At 45.4% G+C, this 19,396-nt stretch overlaps 1 protein-coding gene across 5 annotated transcripts in view; it reads right to left on the bottom strand.

Annotated features, from left to right (window-relative positions):
* AATK (apoptosis associated tyrosine kinase) overlaps window positions 1-12,226 on the bottom strand; it is a 124,437-nt gene extending 112,211 nt beyond the window's left edge. For all 5 annotated transcript variants that reach the window (XR_009761271.1, XR_009761272.1, XM_061615768.1 and 2 more), the window contains exon 1: window positions 12,144-12,226. Coding sequence is in view for 3 of the 5 variants with exons in the window: in XM_061615768.1 (XP_061471752.1) it covers window positions 12,144-12,225 (82 nt within the window). In the remaining 2 variants the exon portion in view is untranslated. The remainder of the gene's footprint in view (window positions 1-12,143) is intronic.
* Window positions 12,227-19,396: the final 7,170 nt, after the last annotated feature.

The following is a 19,396-nucleotide window of genomic DNA, read 5'->3' as shown; positions in this document are numbered from 1 at the left end:
ATTCCGACTTACAGCGACCCTATGAATAGGGTTTTCATGATAAGCAGTATTCAGAGGTGGTTTACCATTGCTTTCCTCTAAGGCTGAGAGGCAGTGACTGGCCCAAGGTCACCCAGTCAGCTTCATGGCTGTGTGGGGATTCGAACCCTGGTCTCCCAGGTCATAGTCCAACACTCTAACCACTGCACCACAATGGCTCTCACCATCGGTTCAAAGGTCTCAAGAAATCATGGGGGTCCCATTTCTATGAGCTTGACTGACCTCCTGCCAGTCAAGTAATCAGAGCAAGGAGCAGCTCTCTCAGTTCAGAACCAGTACCTGCAAGACCCACTTTCAAGACTATAAAGGGTTTGCTGAGGACTGTAGCGCTCTGCCTGCTGCTAAATTCTCACACACTCCCAAGTTTGGGTACAAATCACCAAGTCTCACTTGCAAATTAAGCCATATAAATGTTAATGTAATATCTGGAGATATCCAAAATCTAATGGAAATGCAAATATATGAGCAGTCCTGCTCCAGACATACATCAAGCAACAAGGAATAACTAAGATCTTAAAAAAAAATTTTTTTTTAATTGTAAATTCTTCAGGAAGCCTCATGGGAAACTATTCATAAATTAAATAAATAAATAAATAAGGATTGCATGGGAATGAAAACAGAATTGACCGGAGCTGGGCATTTGACCAGTCAAAAGAAATCTGGCCAATTGACCAATCAAATATCTTATAATAGTCAAACATTTTTAGGATTACTCAGTTAAAGCATTCTTCATTTTAATTGTTTTGTTATTGCTTTGTTGTTATTAGAACAGAAAAAATATTTTAATCAACAGGTTTGATACATAAGCCAATTACAGAAATAGTTTTCTTAAAAAAAATTAATGTAACTTTTTAAAAAATGATAGAAAAGTTCGAGGTTTGGCTAAAGCAGGCAAGTTCAATGAAGTGTGGCACCCATTTATAGTCTATATTAACAAACCCATACCAGTGCTTTGTCCTCCAGTGTCCCATGTCTTGCTATGGCGAGGGTCAATCTTCCATACTACAATTAAGGAAATCACAGAAGGGAGAAAAGAATAAAGGCAGCAGATGTGTAGCAATTACGTTATACCATTTGGTTTTTATTAAAGCTCTGTTGTTAGCTTGGAGAGTCAAATGCTTTTACAGACATATTTTGTACTCCATGTTAGGTTATGTTGATTGATTGTTCCAATGTTGTTTTTTGTATATTCGGAAAATTAAATAAAAGACATATATACAAAAATAATAATTGCAATTAATTATTATAACTTTTTAACAATGTTAGGGTAGGGTTTCTATAAATGTGAATGATTCACTGGACAATTATTTTCTTTAGCTTTTATCCTGGAACATCAGGGACATCCTACAGTTACAAAAAAAATTTTTTTAAAGAAATGTATAAGAAAATGAAATAAAGTAACATCAGTGATTAAAAAACAGAACTCACTTTATGAAGGCATTTGTGCCAATTAACGAATAGAGTGACCCATCATTCAAGTATTAACAATGTCAAACTCAACACGGAGGAAATACTCTCTGCAAGCAAGATGGAGTCAAGTGTGGTCCCAGTGTTCTTCGACACTAGTTCAGGGGCAGCCAATTAGAAGCCCTCCAGATGTTGTACTACAACTCCCATCAGCCCAGTCAGTATGGCTAATGTTTAGGGATTACAGGAGTTGTTATCCAACAACAGGGCGAGGGCATGCGGTTGGCTACTCTTGCACTAGTGACTGCATGTGTTCCTACTCAGAGATGCCCGCAGTTCTAAGCAGGTGGCCAATAGGAGAAGCTTTGATATATTGCTAGATGTGCCCCCAACTACTACCACACTAAAGGCAAGCAGCCCTCATCCCTGCCCTTGCTAATAAAATGACAATATAATACAATAAAAAGGTATGTTTCCACTGACACAGTGGCTTCACGAAACATCTGACAACATTTGATCGTGGCTAAATAATAGGTAGTCAATTCACTGGATGGCATGCCAGCGCTAGGCAAGATCAGCCACACAGGGCCTTCTCTCAGTCCCGCCAACTAAAACAGCTAAGTTGGTGGGGACTAGAGAGAGGGCATTCTCAGTGGCGGCCCCCACTCTCTGGAACTCCCTCCCGTATGATCTTTGGCATGCCCCATCCCTGAATGTATTCCGCCAGGCCTTGAAGACCTGGCTTTTCAGACAGGCCTTCGGGACTTCCGGGGAGGGTTAATCTCTATGACAAATTGCCCATTACTCTGAACTGTCATTGTTTATAGTTTTTATCGTTTGTATTGTATTATTATGATGTATTTTATTGTAACTGAGATGTACGTCGCCTAGAGTGGCCACAGGCCAGTTAGGCGACACAGAAATTAAATTATTATTATTATTATTATTATTATTATTAGGCAGGTATGAAGCCTAAGGAAGTAGTACCATTTTACTCCCAGGAAGAGGACTTCCCTCCAAACACACATGCACACAGGGCCCAGAAAAATGCTTTATCTGTGGAGAGGAGGGGGGGTGTCACTATTTGAAACCTTGTTCTATTAAATAATTTGATATCAGAGAAGGATATGCATGAGAAGTCATATTACTCCTCCACTACAAGACCCTGAAAGACTGAATGGAAAACCAGTTACAGCACTCAGAGCCAGCTCCAGGCATGCGGGGGCTCTTGGGCATCAGCTTGCCCTGGCCCCCTGGTGGGTGGGTGTGCGCGCAAGTGCATATGCGCGCACGCGTGAACCCTCCGCACGCCCCCCTACCTGTCTAGTCTTTACCATTGCCCTTAATGATGATGGCAGCCGCAGTTTCCCTAAGGGGAATGAAGCCTCCGTCGCCATCTTTGCTGATGGCGTGCACATCTCTGCCATCAACTAAGATGACGGCAGCGGCTTCAGTACCTTAGGGAAGCTGCGGCCACCATCTTCATTAAGGGCAATGCTAAAAAGCCGGCTGACAGGTAAGTGGGGGGGGGCGCAGATCGCGGAAGGGGAGCGGAGGGCCCCTCAGGGGCTCCTGTAGCTCTGGGGCCCTTGGGCCAGTGCCCAACCTGGCCGCCCTTTAGAACCGGCCCTGACAGCACTTATAGATAAGGGTAGCTTACCAGCCATTTATCAGGGTGGTTTATAACAGATGCTATTGGAGGTCGCTGATTCATAGGGTCACCATAAGCCATAATCGACTTGAAGGCACATAACAACAAGAACAACAAAACCAGCCATTTATATGCCTAACATTATTAGGCCTCTTTCTTCTCAGGACTTGATATGTTGACTCACAAGGGGTGGCTATGAGGAACAACACATAACAACACTGCGTATAAATGGGAAAACGAGAAGCTGTTCCCACCACAGGATCCTTCTTTCACTTGTCTCACCCTCTTGTCCTGGACTACATCTAGCTCTTCCTATTATTTCTTGCAGACAGCCTGACCAGTGTTTCAGACTATGGTAGGAATAGCCACCAATGCTATAGCAGAGTATGAGATTCATGCAGGAGACCTTGCAGCACAGACATCCAATGAACCATCAAGGTATGAACCCCAGTCACCTGGAGCTTCATCTTTATCCACAGCTGTGCTCCTTGACACCATGAAAACCAACTTGTCTCAAAAGACTATCCATTATCAGCTGGAGAGGAGTGATGACAGCAGAACCTTGAGCTCTTTGGATATAAATGTAATATTGTTACTGGATTATGATGATGCCTCTAGAGCAGCCTTTCCCAACCAGTGTGCCTCCAGATGCTGTTGGACCACAACTCCCATCAGCCTCAGCCAGCATTGCCAATGGCCAGGAAAGATGGGAACTGTGGTCCAACAACATCTGTAGGCACACTGGTTGGGAAAGGCTGCTCTAGAGGCTGGCACTTTAACTTGAAAAATGGGGATTGTTACTCCACCATTTTATGGTATTAGATACTCATGGAGAGGGGCGTCTGGAACAATATAAGAACACAGGGTCATTGAAATAAGATCCTGTTGGATGGGTGGAACAGCGTTCAAGCATGCATGCTATCCAAAGCGGCAGAACATGCTGCATTTTTTCTTCTATATCATGACATCTATCTTTCTGCTTACACTGGTAATGAATTCCTCAGTACTACAGGGGCTCTTTCCTGCCTTGCTAAAAGAGGCAGTGATTAAAAACACCATCATTCGATTCAACTGATCTCACAAATCATATAGTCTACCATTTGACATTTTTATGGAAAGTGATTGAGCACATACAGTAGCAGCCCAACTCTAGCTGTCTTGGACAATGCAGGTTATCTAGATCCTGCCAGTGTGTGCTTGGAATTGGATATGGGACTGACTTGATCACTCTGACACCCTAGTTTCCCTGAGAACTGGCCAAGCAAATGCAATCATATTACTTCTCATGGATTTCCCAGTAGCCATCACTGCATTAACATTGATCACAGTATCCTTTTGGATCACCTGCATGGATTGAGGCTGGAAACACTTTATTACAGGCAGGATCATTGTTAGGGGGTGACCCAGGGAGCCCAAGCCCCAGATCCTCTGTCTCCTTTTAACAAAAACTTTAAAACAGTGCCCTCCAAGCCCTCCAAATATTCTAAAAGGCCATTTCTAGCAAACTCCACCCACCCACCACATCACCTGTCAGTTATTACAATCTGCCCCATCACTTTCTGCACTTTCCCTAAGGTTAGACTTAACATTTTAATTATTTTACATACAAAAATGTACATAAAATTTATAAAATGCACTTAAAATAGTTAACATATTTTTTTGATACCACTCATTCTTGTCACACCCCTTTTTGTGTCTAATTCCACCCTCCATCAGAAGACAAACCCCAGAAAGTTGGGTAAGTTTGAATCCTGCTCTCAGACTGAAAGGGTTCCAAACCGCTACTTTTAAAAAATAACAACTTTGCCTACAGGGCAGCTGGGTATGCTGCAAGATGCAGTGTGGATGAGACACCAGCCACCCATCATCCTGACTTGAAGAAGCAGAAGTTTTATGCAAACTTGCATTATAGCTATGTGTGCGCCCTTTTAGGTATCTTCCCTGATTACAGGATTCTACTCCTACACCTCATGTACACAGTACTGCTGGAAGACCATTATTCTCCCCATGGGTTCAACAAAGCTCAATTTTGTCTCCCATGCCATTTGATATCTACATGAACTGGCTGTGTACAGTCATCAGAAGCTGATGATATGAAGTTCCATCAGTATGCAGATAGCACCCACAAGTGCTATGTGTTTCAAGTTCTTCAGTCCAGAACATGGGAAAACAGCCTGTTCTGGATGGGGTTGCACTCCCCGGGAAGAAGGTTCGTAGCTTGGGGTACTCATCAAGCCAGCATTGTCACTGGAGGCTCAGGTGGCCTCAGTGGCTAGGAATGCCTATTTCCAGCTCCAGCTGGTTCACCAGTTATAGCCCCTTTTGGACAGAGATGACTTGGCAACAGCACTTCATGCTCTGGTAACTTCCAGACTGGATTATTGCAATGTGCTCTAGGGGCTGCCCTTGAAGATGACTCAGAAACTTTAACTGATCCAAAATGCAGTGGCCAGATCACTGGCTGGGGTTCCTTTGAGAACTGATATAAGCCCTGTACAAAAGCGGTTGGATTGATTGCCAGTTTGCTTCCGAGCCCAACTCAAGTGTTAGTGTTTAAAGCCCTATGACTTAGGTCCCAAATATCTCAGAGATCGTCTCCTTCCTACAGACCCTCTGGGGTGTTAAGATCAGCAGAGGGGCCCCTTTTGGTAGTTCCGCCACCCTCAGGAGTTCAGGGGCAGTGGCCCAGGAGAGAACTTTCTCTGAGGCAGCCCCTAAGTTGTGGAATTCCCTCCCAACAAATGCGAGTCTGGCACCTTCAATATACAGTTTTCAGCAAATACTAAAGACACACCTCTTTACCCTTGCCTTCAGCTCCTGAGATGTATGTTTTCAGAACTCACCCTATTCTTGTGATTGAAATGTGTCTTAATTCTTTTTAATATTGTATTTTAGATTTTGTAACCCACCCTAGAACCTATTGGTGAAGGGCGGGCAATGAATAACAAGAACAAGAACTCCAACAACAACGCTACAGAAGTGCCAATAAACTGAAACTCAATCCAGATAAACAGAGTTGTTGATGGTGAAACCACCAACAAGGCAGGAGTTGGATAGTCTGCCTCTCCTGGATGAGGTCTCTCTCACACACCCTGAAGGTCTTGGGGCCTTCAGGTGATGGTAAACTAGACCTTCATGGAGAAGGTCACATGATTCTAAGGCCCACAACCTATAGTTTCCATTAGGACAAAAACAGTCACCACACAAACTCAAAGAAAGAATGCCCTTTGCAATGCCTCAGCTTGGGTCCAGCAGAATTGGAAGCCCCGGGAGAACTGGAATTGGAAGCCCAGCCTTACTCAATATCTCCTTACCTAACATTCTTGTGGGGAGAACAAGTGCTCAGTGAGACAGAAAATGCTTTGGAGGCAGAAAGCATCCATCATCGCCTAGAGGAGAGAGAGGTTTCTGGATGAAAACTTGGAGAGCCTCTGCCAATCAGTGCAGGTAAAACTGAGCTAGACAGCCCAAATGTCTGACAGCATAAGTTGGCTTCATGTATGCTCAACGCATCCTATGTGGCCTGATGTCAGTTAGACATTTGCCCTCTCCTCTTTTCCAGCCTCTTGATAGGGTATCATGAGGCCTCCCCTCCTCTCACTGCTGCCGGGCTGATGTTGCTCTCTGTCACTGAATATTCATGGCACCACCAATTGCGAAGCACCATGATATTTTTTACGAAAGGCAGTACAGAAGTATTTTAAATAAACAACCCACTATTTCAGATGACAAACATGAGTTTAATATTCAGTTCTTGAGCACATGTATGTACCTCATAGGTGTGGGGAGCCTTTTTCAGCCTGAAGGCTGCATTCTCTTGTGAGCAACCTTCCAGGGGCCACATGACAGTGGTGAGTGGAGCCAGAGGCAAAAGGTGGATGGGACAATTGATGAATGGCAAAAGTCATTTCTCCATCCACCCAGGCAAGCCAGGGGCATTACCACAATTCAGTGACACTTTCCAGCCAGGCAAAATCACTTGAGAAAGACACAGAACAAGGCCAGTGAGCAAAATCACTTGAGAAAGACACAGAACAAGGCCAGTGAGCAAAATCACTTGAGAAAGACACAGAACAAGGCTTGGGGAGGAGCTGTGGCCTGAGGAGAGTCCTGATGGAGAGGGCTAAATGGCTCACCTGGCCTCCAAGTATGAGGATCCCTACCCCTGTCACAGCTGCCTATCTCTCTCTTGGTCAGAAAATCATCTAGTACCTTCATAAGAGGTTATCTCAGCAAGGCAAGGAAGGAAGGATCCTAGGGAGGCAGCCACATTGCTAGCAGAAAGTCTTTCCTCTTTGCTCCCCCTGCTGTATCACCAACGAAAAGCTGACCATCATCAGCTCCATACAAGCCTGAAGCATTCCAGGCGGAGCCATTCATTCCCCAAAGGACATTAGATGAATGCCCAGAAGCTGCCAATGAAATCTCTTCATGCCCTGCACTCCCAGACAACTGTATGCACTTCTTGAGGGGACAGGATATTCCTTAGGAAACAGAGACCATCTTTGTCCTGCAACAAACCCCCTCATAAATGTATCTGCGACAATTATCTCTGCATCTGCAAGGACTCAAGTCAACACCAGCTCTAGGTTTTTGAGTGACAGGATGCCCTCAATGAGCTCCTTCTTTGAGTGGTCCCACCTCCTCCTCCCCTTGCTACCTATTCACTTTCCATCTTCCTCTGGATCTCCCTTTGGATCTTCCTCTTTCATGTGGATGAAAGACAGCACAGTGAGTAAATGTTGCTGTTCATGTCACCATGGCTCACTTATTCAGGGCAGGTAGGTGAACTGTTAGTGACAGCAAGGAGGAGAAACAGGAAGGCTGGCCATGAGGGGGTCTCAAAAGGTGGAAACCACAGGAGGGGAGAGTGCTCTTGCTCTCAGGTCCTGCTTGTGGGCTTCCCATAGGCATCTGGTTGGCAACTGTGAGAACAGGATACTGGACTAGATGGGCCACTGGCCTGATCCAGCAAGCTCTTCTTATGTTCTTATGACAGTGGGGCCTCTACTAGGACATGGAGCTCAGCCCAATGATGCAAATCCACAGCTTTAACTGTGAACTAGCTAGTACATTGCAGAAGTCTGTCTAATATTGACTAGAGGTTTTATGGCACTGAGTACATCATTCCTTGCCATCCACTTCTGCAACAGATTCACACATTAGTTTCTTCCTCCCTCCCAGGTGATATCTGTCTTGTTCCACTTGAACCATATGATTCCCATTCCTCTGAATGAGACATCATGCAGCCTGTTTGCTGGCTATTTTCGAATTGGGCCGGCTTGTTTTCTGAAGCCTGGTAAACTTGTCCTGTCCTAGAACCATACTACATGTGCTGAAGCATTCACAAAAACAGGTTTCCATGTGGATCTCCACCACAAGGCAAATGCAAAAAAATAAAACCCCTTTCATTGCAGGGAGGAATGATTGTGTGAATCCAATCTCCATCTGCTTAGCATCTGTTCAACAATTCCTTGACTCACTGACTAAAACTCTATGTTGCTATGTTTCATTAGCTTGACAATCCTCTGCTGTCTAGGAGCTGGCTAAGAGTGTGAGCTATGAGACAGGAAGTTCCCTGATCAAATCTCATCATAGCTATGAACCCACTAGGTGGCCTTAGGCAAGCCACTATCTTCCATACTCAGCCTTTTTATAAGACGTAAACTCAGTGGAAAATGTCGAGATAAATTCTAGCAAAACAGCTGCAAGCACTAGCAAGGCTTCCCCCCTTGCTACCCCCCAACACACGCACACTGTATCACCAATGATAAGCAGATCAATAATATATTACCATACACTGTACAGAGCAAGAATAGCAAACTTGTGGCCTGACTATTGGCCATGCTGGTTGGGGCTGATGGGAGCTGGGAGTCCAACAACATCTGGAGGACCACAGGGTTCCCAATCCTTGGTACAGAGCTGTAGTTCTGAAGCAGAAGAGAGAGCTAGAGTTGGAGTAATAGTACAAAAAGCCACCTATTTATTGACACTAGACAAGGCCATCCTTGTGACTCTCTCCCTTGTCCCCAGATCAGTTCATGTAACCTTAATACAATGTGTTACCATCAGACAGCAGCTATAATGTAGATAGATGCCTGCAGTGCAAACTTCTCCTTATAACTCAAGCAAGGGATCCAAATAACGTGCGCAGAGGCGCAGGCGGAAAAAAACCCAACAACCCCGAAGTCATTAGCCAATGTGATCACTAAGAAAACAACTTCACAAATCCAAATACGGGGCAGTCAGCCAGGTGCTGAATATGAACAAAACCCATCCACTTATTTCCCCATGTGAAATTTCATTGAGGAGAAAGTCTCTATGCTATTCACTATCTGGTCCCACATGCTTGCACTATATGTCCCTGAAATAGAATGGGATGGTCCAGGGATGACCCTGTTCATAAAGTCATGCGTAAGTAGGAAAGTGATTGCACCAACAGTGTGATGCAGATCCCATGGAAAAGCTGCAAAGTAGTTCAGAACTGATGTTGCAACCAACCCAGGAGACACTGCAGATCATGGAGGTCAGCTGCACATCTGTGCATAGCCAGTGTAAAATCAATCCACCAAATTGTGGCTATGGAGGATCAGCTGGCCATTGGCCACTTCTGGTATCAAAGAGCTCTAATATGGAGCCATTTTGTGGGGGGGGGGTTCTCCCAATGTTTTGGGGTAGCTTCCAAGTTCTCTTTAGTTCTAGCATTACATAAAATCAAACAACTGTTCCCTATTCGCTGTTCTTCAACCCACACTATATTATATACTTTATTCTACCTTCTCCTTTTTTTCTTACACCCTTCCACATATGGAAGATGTCCTGTGCTATATCTGCAACTATTATCCAAATCATTTCCAATTTTACTATATATTTTTAAACACAAGAACTCAAAGTTTCATGCATTGTTCAAAAAGTAAACATACAATATATCAAATGATTAATATTAAGAAATTCTGATTATTTCAGCATTATTTCTCTTAGCCATGTTTGCTATTTTAGTGGCTGCACACACTTAGCTGAAGGGTTTTTTTAGGGTGCTATCCACATACTATGCCAGTATCTTTTTCTATGTAAGCATAATATTCTCCACCATCCCCAGCCCCTGCTCAAGCATTCAAGAATTCATTCCTTTGCACTAATCCATACTGATTATCTGTGTTGCTTTTAGGGAAGGGACCTTGTAAAAGTGGGTAATCCTTACATATGGAATTCAACACCTGCAAAGATGAAAGCAAAGAAGTAATCATATCCCCCTTTGTTTATCAACCTCCATCTGTGGCCAGATTGGTAAAATGCAAGGTCAGACCAGGCACTGCAACAGCAACATACATAAGTAAGGAAACAGATCCATCTTTCTTTGGGGCATACACTTCAGATTTAACACAAAAGCTCCAAAATAACTACTTATCTAACATACAATTCTCTAATGCCTACATGATGGTATTGCCAGTTCTCATATGCAAAAACTGAAATTTGGCTAATCAGCATGTCACCAATCTTTGCTGAAGAGTGTGTAAAGCAAAGAAAAGCACCCAAGGAAAACCAAATAAATTTATTTATTAGTGAGGATAGAGTTTGGGTGGTTTGTGCTGTCCTCTTTCCCTCACATGTTTTGCATCACATGTTTATGCCTTTTGAGAAAACTCAACCCATAACTGAGCTCAAGACAGCACTCCAGGCCTGCCAGGTGCAACTGCGGTGGAATTCAGAAAACTGTGCCAAGATCTTTTTATCAGGGCAGAACATGGCAGTTTGTTTTCACATGACAATTCCAGTGGAGAACATAAAAGTGACATTTGGAGGTATTAAAGGCAAATTCATGTTTCATTCATAGCCAACTGAGTCAATCTTCCACAAGTGTGCAGATAAGGACCAGGGCACACAAATTAATGGAAAGAGATGAGGTGGCAGTTTCGGCGGAGTGGGGGAACCCATGGGAACTAGAAGCTATTTTGACAATAACAGCAAAAGGCACCAGTAAGACAACGGATTTAAAAGCACTTCAGGAGCAAATTGGGATTCCAACATAGAGATTAGGTTTCTACCTTTCAGGATTTCTGGCTGAGAAAAGCAGTGAAACCTGTCACCAGAAGATGTAAGTCCCTCTGGGATACAACAGTTCTGCCTTTGCAGAGACAACAAGCTCCTGCTCCTCCACAAATCAAGGGCTAGCAATTACCCAGCCAAAAGGTTTATGGCTGAATAGGGACAAATCAATTTCCTCTAGCAAAGGGAAGTTAATTCAGACTGCCGCCCATCATACAGAACGGCCCAGCACCAAGAGAATAGCTACCTCTACCCCACTTTTGCTCGACTTTACCCTTTGCAACCTTCTCAAGAATGCAGAGCAAAGGCCCCAGGAGGGTTATAAGCCATATACAATTCCACCCCTTTTGCAAGTCAAGGGGACCTCCAGGCAGGAAATCCAAAACCCCAGTCGTTCACAGCGTCTTACCAAAAACAAGCCATCTTTTAAAGAGTGGTTGCTGTAAATATCTTGTTTACATGCAAGGTATGCCTCAGAGGAAATCTCATACACCACTAAGAATCGCGTTTTAAATGTCAAATTATCTCATGCAGGAGATGCCCAAGAACTCTTTTCACATACCCCTAATTTCCAAAAGGATGGAAGGGAGGGCAGAACAGCTGACAAATGGTGATGGAACTTTGCAGGAAGAATCTGTTCCTCCGGAGTCTTTCTAAAATCACTACCCAAGACAAAAGCAGCGTGTGAAAGAGGGGAGGGGGTGTTTGTTTGTTTGCTTGCTTGATTTAACTGCCACCTTTACCGCCAGCGGCCCGATAAAATAGCTCAGATTCAGCAAGGTTAAACGATGCAAGAAGTGCAGCGATGATTGGGGACCGGGGGGGGGGTCAGTAAGTAAGGGGTAACTGTCTGCAAGAGGAAAGAAGAACATGCTCCAAAATCTGTAGCTGAGGTGGAAGCCAAGGGGAGGAAAATTTAAAAAAAAAGGGGGGGGAGAGAAATTGAGAATTCATTAGACCTTTTTTTAACCCCAAAGCTACAGAAATAAAACCAACTTACCGGGGTCGAAGTGCGAACTGAAGGCAAAGCTGGGGTTGAAAAATGAAGCCGACATGACAATAGCCAAGAGATTTGCCACCATTCCCATGGCAAAGCAGAAAAGGGGGGATTGTGGGGGTGCGGAGAAGAGAGAAAGAGAAAATGGGATCCAAAATAAACGACAGAAGCGGAAGGCTCTAGGCAGGTGAGGCGGTGGGATGCGGGGAGGGGGCTAAAAGCTCTCGCAACTCCAGAAGTTGCATCGGTGCCACAGTTAAAAAATCACCATCTCCTTTCCTCTTGATAGCACAACCAGGGAATTCAGTACTGCAGCTCCTCCTCTTCCTCCATGTTACTATCCCAGTGCGTCTCCTTCAGGTATTTTCTAGCCGATTACATCCTCCGTGGGAAGATGAAGGGGGCTCAGGCTGCAATTGCCACAGTTGCAAGTGGTCGCATGGGAGAGTTGCTTTTTTAGATATATGGTTTTTTTTTAATTTGAGGCTGTTTTGAATTGCAACCTCTCTGACATTCGGTGTTGCAAACGCAAAATAAAACCAAAACAAATGTGAGGAGCTGCGTGCAAAATAAAATTGCACCTGGGTTGGTGCCGTCTTCCAAAGAATGAATCCAGCCTAGTGAGTGTCTTGCAAAAAAAGAGCGAGCGAGAGAAAATGTAGTCACACACTCACACCACCTCTCCCGCTGCCACCGAGGGGGAAAGCTTTGCACCAAAGCAAGAGAAAGCTGGAGCGATGGGGAGGAGGGAAAGGTCACTGTCGGTGGCGGCGGCAATAAAGCCAGGACAGGAGAGGCAAGGCTGCAGAGCGGCTGCAGAACTCCAGGGCAGCTGCCGGTGCTAGTAGGAATGCAAAGGAGCTGTTCCAGTGCTGACCCTGGGAGAAGCAGCAACAGCTACGCCATCTTGCTCCAGATCTGCCCTCCCCCCAACACTGCAGTAAGCAGCAGGGAAGGAGCGGGGCGGGGGAGAAGGGAGAAGAGGGAGCCGGGCAGCGCTCGCCCAGGTGGCATGGCTTGGCGCGCGCAAGGGTGAAGAAGGGGCGTTGCTGCTGCACGTGCAGCCAAGTGTGACCTGGGTGGGCACACGCGCCCACACATTACTACACACTCTTCGCTTCAGACGGGCGAACTGCGCGCGCATCTTGCCCAATCCACGCAGGCGGGCAGCCGCCCTCTCGTTTACGCACACTGCTCATCCTCTTAACTGCTACAAAGTGTGTCCCCCCCAGCCCCGGCGCCTATATCTTTCGGCCAGGTTCGAGCCCTGAGCAGGAGTGCTGGGCTAAGCGGGAGTGGGGAAAATATGTGACTTTTAGAGCTACAGTGAAAAGATGATGCTGAGTAAATGTACGCCCTCGCATAAGCATAGTTTCACACCTGTTTTAGTATTTTTTAAAAAAATGTAAATCACGTTGGGTAACTTGACAGAAAGGCGGTATAATAAATAAACAATGGGTTTCCGTATGAGTTTAGTTTCAGGGTGATAGAGACCAACATAGGTAAGTGGGGGAGTGCCTCCTTCCAGGACTGTGGTTTTCCAGAGGCTCAGGGGGTCTTGGACCCTTTACTTTTTTGGGAGCAGGATCCCTATGCCTCCAACATCCTATGAGCCAATCAGCGTGAAAGGGGAATGTGTTAGCCACTGAGAAGAGTCTTTAACATGCTTTCTTGGCCTTTTTGCTGATTGGAGCCAATCAGAGTGAAAGGAGTTGAGTCAGCCACTGAGAAGACAGTTCTCAGTAGCTAACACTTTCCCCCTTTCATTCTTTTTGGCTCCTAGGGATATCTGTTGTTGTGGAAAAAGCACTAACAAGAGATCTAATTCTCAACCCAACAGCAAAAAAAAGGGAGGAGGTGGTGTGGCTGTGACTATCACGAAGGGGCCCTGCATTTCTGAATTTGCTGCTATACTACTGCCTCCTTCTGCACTACCTTGAGGGAGTGTGTCAGTGTGACATACGGAAAGCAGAAATTGTGAATGATAGTAATGCACATCAACTAAGGCAGAGAAGGTTCCTGAGTGATCCTACATCCTACAAGTTCTTGAAAATGTCTGTCGGAGCCATTTTATACATTATGCAGAAGGAGGTAGAATTTTGGAGTGTATCACTTCAGGGAATGGGGTTCAGGAGGTCATGCTCTTCCTCCCTCCCCCCCCCCCAACACACAGAGAAAGCTGTTGATGGATATGTTCTTCCTCCACTGTCTGAGGCAGTATGCTTCTGGATACCAGTTGCTGGAAACCGCAGGAGGGGAGGGCACCGTTGTGTTCAGGTCCTGCTTGTAGGCTTCCTACTTGATCTTGGATGAATGTGCAGACCTGGCATGTATTACGGAGACCTGGTTGGATGAAGCCTCAGCTCCTATTCTTGAGGCTATGTGCCCACCGGGTTTCCGTTATGCACAGCAGCCGAGGGTCGGAAGGCGGGGAGGGGGAGTGGCAGTTATTTACCGAGAGTCGCTGCTCTTTGCCAGACCTCCCCTTCGTGGGACTAGCTTCGTTGATTGTATGTACTGGAGGTTGGGCTCTAAGGGCAGTTTAGGGATCCTGCTCGTGTACCGCCCGCCCCGCTGCACGGCAGACTCCCTGGCCGAGGTGCTCGAGGTGATCTCGGACGTGCGAATGTTGTCCCCAGAGCTGTTAGTTCTGGGTGACTTTAACATACACGCTGAGACCACTCTCATGGGAGCTCCTCGGGATTTCCTGGAAACCATGACTTCCTAGGAACTGCGCCTTAGTAATACTGAGCCCACCCATGTAGCCGGTCATACTCTTGACCTTGTATTTGTCCCGGGGGGGAGGGTAGTGTGCTGAAGTTGGGGGCTAATTCTTTTACCCCTGTGTCATGGTCAGACCACTATCTGGTAAAGATGGATCTCTCGATGCCGCACGCCCTCTGCAGGGGTAAAGGTCCTATTAGAATGGTCCGCCCCAGGTGCATGATGGATCCAGATGGTTTCCTGACGGCGCTTGGGGAATTGGAACCTGCTGAAGGTCGCTCGGTCGAAGCCCTGGTGATGGAGTGGAACGAGAGGATCGCCGGGGCCTTGGACCAAGTGGCTCCGAAACGTCCTCTCCCCCTGAACAGAACTCAAGTAGCACCATGGTACACACCACGGTTGCGTACATTGAGACAGGAGGTGAGACGACTAGAGCGCCGGTGGCGGAAGTCACGCTCCGAAGATGCCCGAACACAGGTTAGAGCAGCAATAGCTGCCTACCAGGTGGCGGTAAGGGCAGCAAAGAGGGAATTCTTTGCTGCCTCTATTGCGTCAGCAGAGTGCTGTCCCAGGAGGTTGTTCCAAGTAGTCCGAAGCCTGGTCGGTCCAGTTGCTCAGGAACCCTTGGAACAGTCTAAGGCCTCCTGCGACAAATTGGCAAAGCACTTTGCTGATAAAATCGAGCACCTGAGGAGCTCGATTCCGTACGCCGTGGATACAGTGAGTGAACTAGAGTTGACCAGTTGCAAACCGGTCAAATGGGATCGATTTCGGCCTCTTTCTTCTGAGGATGTGGACAAGGTGCTCTCATCTGTAAAGCCTACCACTTGTCTAAATGACCCTTGCCCATCATGGCTCCTTATGAGCTGTAAAGAGAAATTGGGTGAGGGGGTCAAGGCAATGGTTAATGCATCCTTGCAAGAGGGTGTTATGCCACTAGCCTTCAAGGAGGCTATTATAAAACCCATCTTAAAGAAGTCTTCCTTGGATCCCCAGATCTTAAACAACTTCCGCCCAATTTCAAACTTACCATTCTTGGGCAAGGTCATTGAGAGAGTGGTGGCAAATCAGTTGCAGACACACTTGGATGAAACGGATTATCTTGATCCATACCAATCGGGTTTCAGGACTGGACATGGAACTGAAACAGCCTTGGTCGCTCTGGTTGATGATATGAGGAGGGCATTGGATAGGGGAGAATTCACCTTCCTTGTCCTCCTGGATCTCTCAGCGGCTTTTGATACCGTAGACCACGGTATCCTTTTAGATCGCCTGGAGAGTTTGGGATTGGGAGGCACGGTCTTACAGTGGTTCCACTCCTTTCTCTCTGATAGGCGCCAACAGGTAGCATTGGGTGAGGAGGTTTCAGACCCTTGGCCTCTCAATTGTGGTGTGCCACAGGGCTCTATCCTCTCTCCCATGCTATTTAACATCTATGTAAAGCCGTTGGGAGAGATCATCAGGAGATTTGGGCTGCAGTGTCACCAATATGCGGATGACACTCAGCTCTATCTCTCATTTAAATCTTCACCGGAGAGGGCTGTGGAGACCATGTCCAAGTGCCTGGGATCCGTGAGTGGATGGATGGGCAGGAACAGGTTGAAGTTGAACCCTGATAAGACCGAGATACTACTTGTGGGAGACAAGGGAGGGTTAGGAGATGTTGACCTGGTGTTTGATGGGGTGAAGTTGCCCCTACAGGACCAGGTCTGCAGCCTTGGAGTTGTTCTTGATTCCAGGCTGTCCATGGAGGCTCAGATTTCGGCTGTGAGCCGGGCAGCTTGGTATCAATTACATGTTATACGTAAGCTACAACCCTACCTCCCTGTTCAACAGCTCTCGCTCGTGGTACATGCCCTGGTCACCTCTCGATTAGACTACTGTAATGCGCTTTACGTGGGGTTACCCTTGAAAACGACCCGGAAATTACAACTTATACAGAATGCAGCGGCGCGCTTACTTACCAACAGCCGCCGCCGGGACCACATCACGCCAGTATTACTTGATCTACACTGGCTGCTGGTTGTCTTCCGAGCCCGATTCAAGGTGTTGGTATTAACCTTTAAAACCCTAAACAGTTTCGGCCCTGCTTACCTGAAAGAGCGACTCCACTGCCACCAACTATGCCGCCCAACTAGATCAGCCACACAAGGCTTTCTCTCAATCCCGCCAACCAAAACAGTTAGGTTGGTGGGTACTAGGGAGAGAGCCTTTTCTGTGGTGGCCCCCACTCTCTGGAACTCCCTCCCATGTGATCTCCGACATGCCCGTTCCCTAGACGTATTCCGCAAGGCCCTGAAGACGTGGTTATTCCAACAGGCCTATGAGGTCCTTGGGACGGGTAAATCTCCATGATTTGTCATCTGTCGTATGCTGCTAATATAACTGTTTTTATATGTATCGATGACTGTCCAATATTTTATTTATTGTTATTATGTGATTGCATTTGAAATTTTTGTATTTTATCTCATTTTAATGTACGTCGCCTAGAGTGGCTAATTGCCAGATAGGCGACAAACAAATTAATTATTATTATTATTATTATTACAGACATTTGGTTGGATGTTCACTGTGACAACAGGATGCTGGGATAGATGGGCCACTGGCTGGATCCAGCAGGATCTTCTCATGTTCTTATATAATTACTAGAACATCAAGGAAAGGGTTGTGCTATTTTCCCAAGTCTCTCTCTCTGTGATTACTTATTATATTATTTATAAAATGTATGTGCCATCCTTTACCACAAATGATCTGAGGGCATGGAACAACACTACAGAATGCAATAAAATATAAGATACACTTATCACAGTCAAAATAATCAATTGTAATAGAACAAAACTGCCTTGCTGTACAGGCCATGTTTTCAGAGGACTTGGCAGAAGAGAAAGGACTTCAGCTAGTGCTGAAAGATGCATAATGTTGGCATCACCAGTTGAACCTCAGGGGGAGGTGTTCCACAACTGAGGTGCTGTTACCAAGAAGGCCCTTTGATGAGTAATAGATCCTATGACCTCATGTATAGGCAGGACGTATATCCCCCACATAGAGTCCAAAGTAGCGCAGTCTAGAATTCTACCACCTCAGCCTACCATCTATATGTGTAGAAATGGCTTTCACATCCCACATCTTCCTCATGTCATCATACAAAGACTTACATATGTTGCTTTGTCTTGGATATATTAAATATAAACTTATATTTAAGCTCTTTTCCATTCCTCTCTCTTTGGAAGGGAAATACCAACTTTCAAAAAAAGAAAATAAAACCCTTGAGGACAGATGTGCCATGCTGAAATGAATGGCATCTGTTTAGAAACTCAGAAGACTAGAGGTTTAGTGTAAAATTCATGGTATTTCCCTGATACCAGTGAGATAGGTTCCCCCATCCGTTTCTCTGTCATTGACTCCCCTGTTTGGGCAAGTAATTTGGCTGTATTCCTCTGCCTCTCCCTTTGCCATCACTGGTACTACCCTGAAAGAAGTGGCTGCATCTGCACAGTAGAGAAGAGTAACTCTGGCTCACTTCAGACTATGATGGAGAAATGAAACATATTTATTTATTACATTTTTATCTTGCTCTTCCTTCACTCGGGGCAGTTTGCATTGTCCCTCTTCCTTTATCATCACAACAACCTTATGAGGAAGATTAGATTCAAGAGATAGTTATTGGCCCAAAGTAACCCAGTAGGCTTTATGGGGATCCCATACTAAGTCCAACATGCTAACCGCTACAATTGCATCATTCATATGCTAGAATCCAACAGCTCCCAAACTTTTTGGATCATTGGGCTGCAGTGTCAATGTACAACGTTTTTAGTTTACCAAGAGTGCAGTTTCCAACCTTTTTTGGCTGTCCAGTAGCAAGGAATTGGAATGCTTGTGGAAGTCCTTCCCATTATGGCTGGTTCCCTGGATAATGTCACCTCCATGCCTTGCCCTGCCCTGTCTCTGCTTGTCTGGTGTGCCATTTTTGCGACAGAGTGTGGCTATAGGAACAGATGCCAACCATCTGCAGGCAGTGCCCTTTTTATGTTATTGTTGGATGAGCACTTTTAGGTAACAATGTGTTGGGTTTTTGTTTTTTATTTCTGATGTATTTTAAATGTTATATTAGGTGCTTTTAAAAATTGTACGTTTCTTTGAGACAAATCTTTGCAGTAAGCGACAAATAATAATAATAACCAGTTGCATTGCAGACCATAATTTAAAGCAAACCACTGCTAGAGAATGAGAGATCAAATCTTCAATTAATATTTTGAGTCTGAGTCACAAAACATAGATATGGCTAAAACATGGCTGACCTGAAACCCTTCCTTTTTTTAATTAAAGCACCACTCCATCCCAGTAGCTGAACATTTTCAACAAAAGAAAGCACTCTTGCAATGCTGTTGTACATCAGCAAGCAGCCTGAAATATTTCCACTTTTAGTATGGGGGCCTATATTTTCCCACAGCCCATGTTAATATTTAAAGTTGAATTTACATACACTATTAATTTTTTAGAACAGCCAAGCTTGCAAAGAACAGAGTACTGCA

The sequence above is a fragment of the Rhineura floridana genome, chromosome 3 (assembly GCF_030035675.1).
Source record: "Rhineura floridana isolate rRhiFlo1 chromosome 3, rRhiFlo1.hap2, whole genome shotgun sequence".
Taxonomy (NCBI): Eukaryota; Metazoa; Chordata; class Lepidosauria; order Squamata; family Rhineuridae; genus Rhineura; species Rhineura floridana.
Note: the sequence above shows the minus strand (reverse complement) of the source record. Positions and strands in the feature narration are given on the sequence as shown.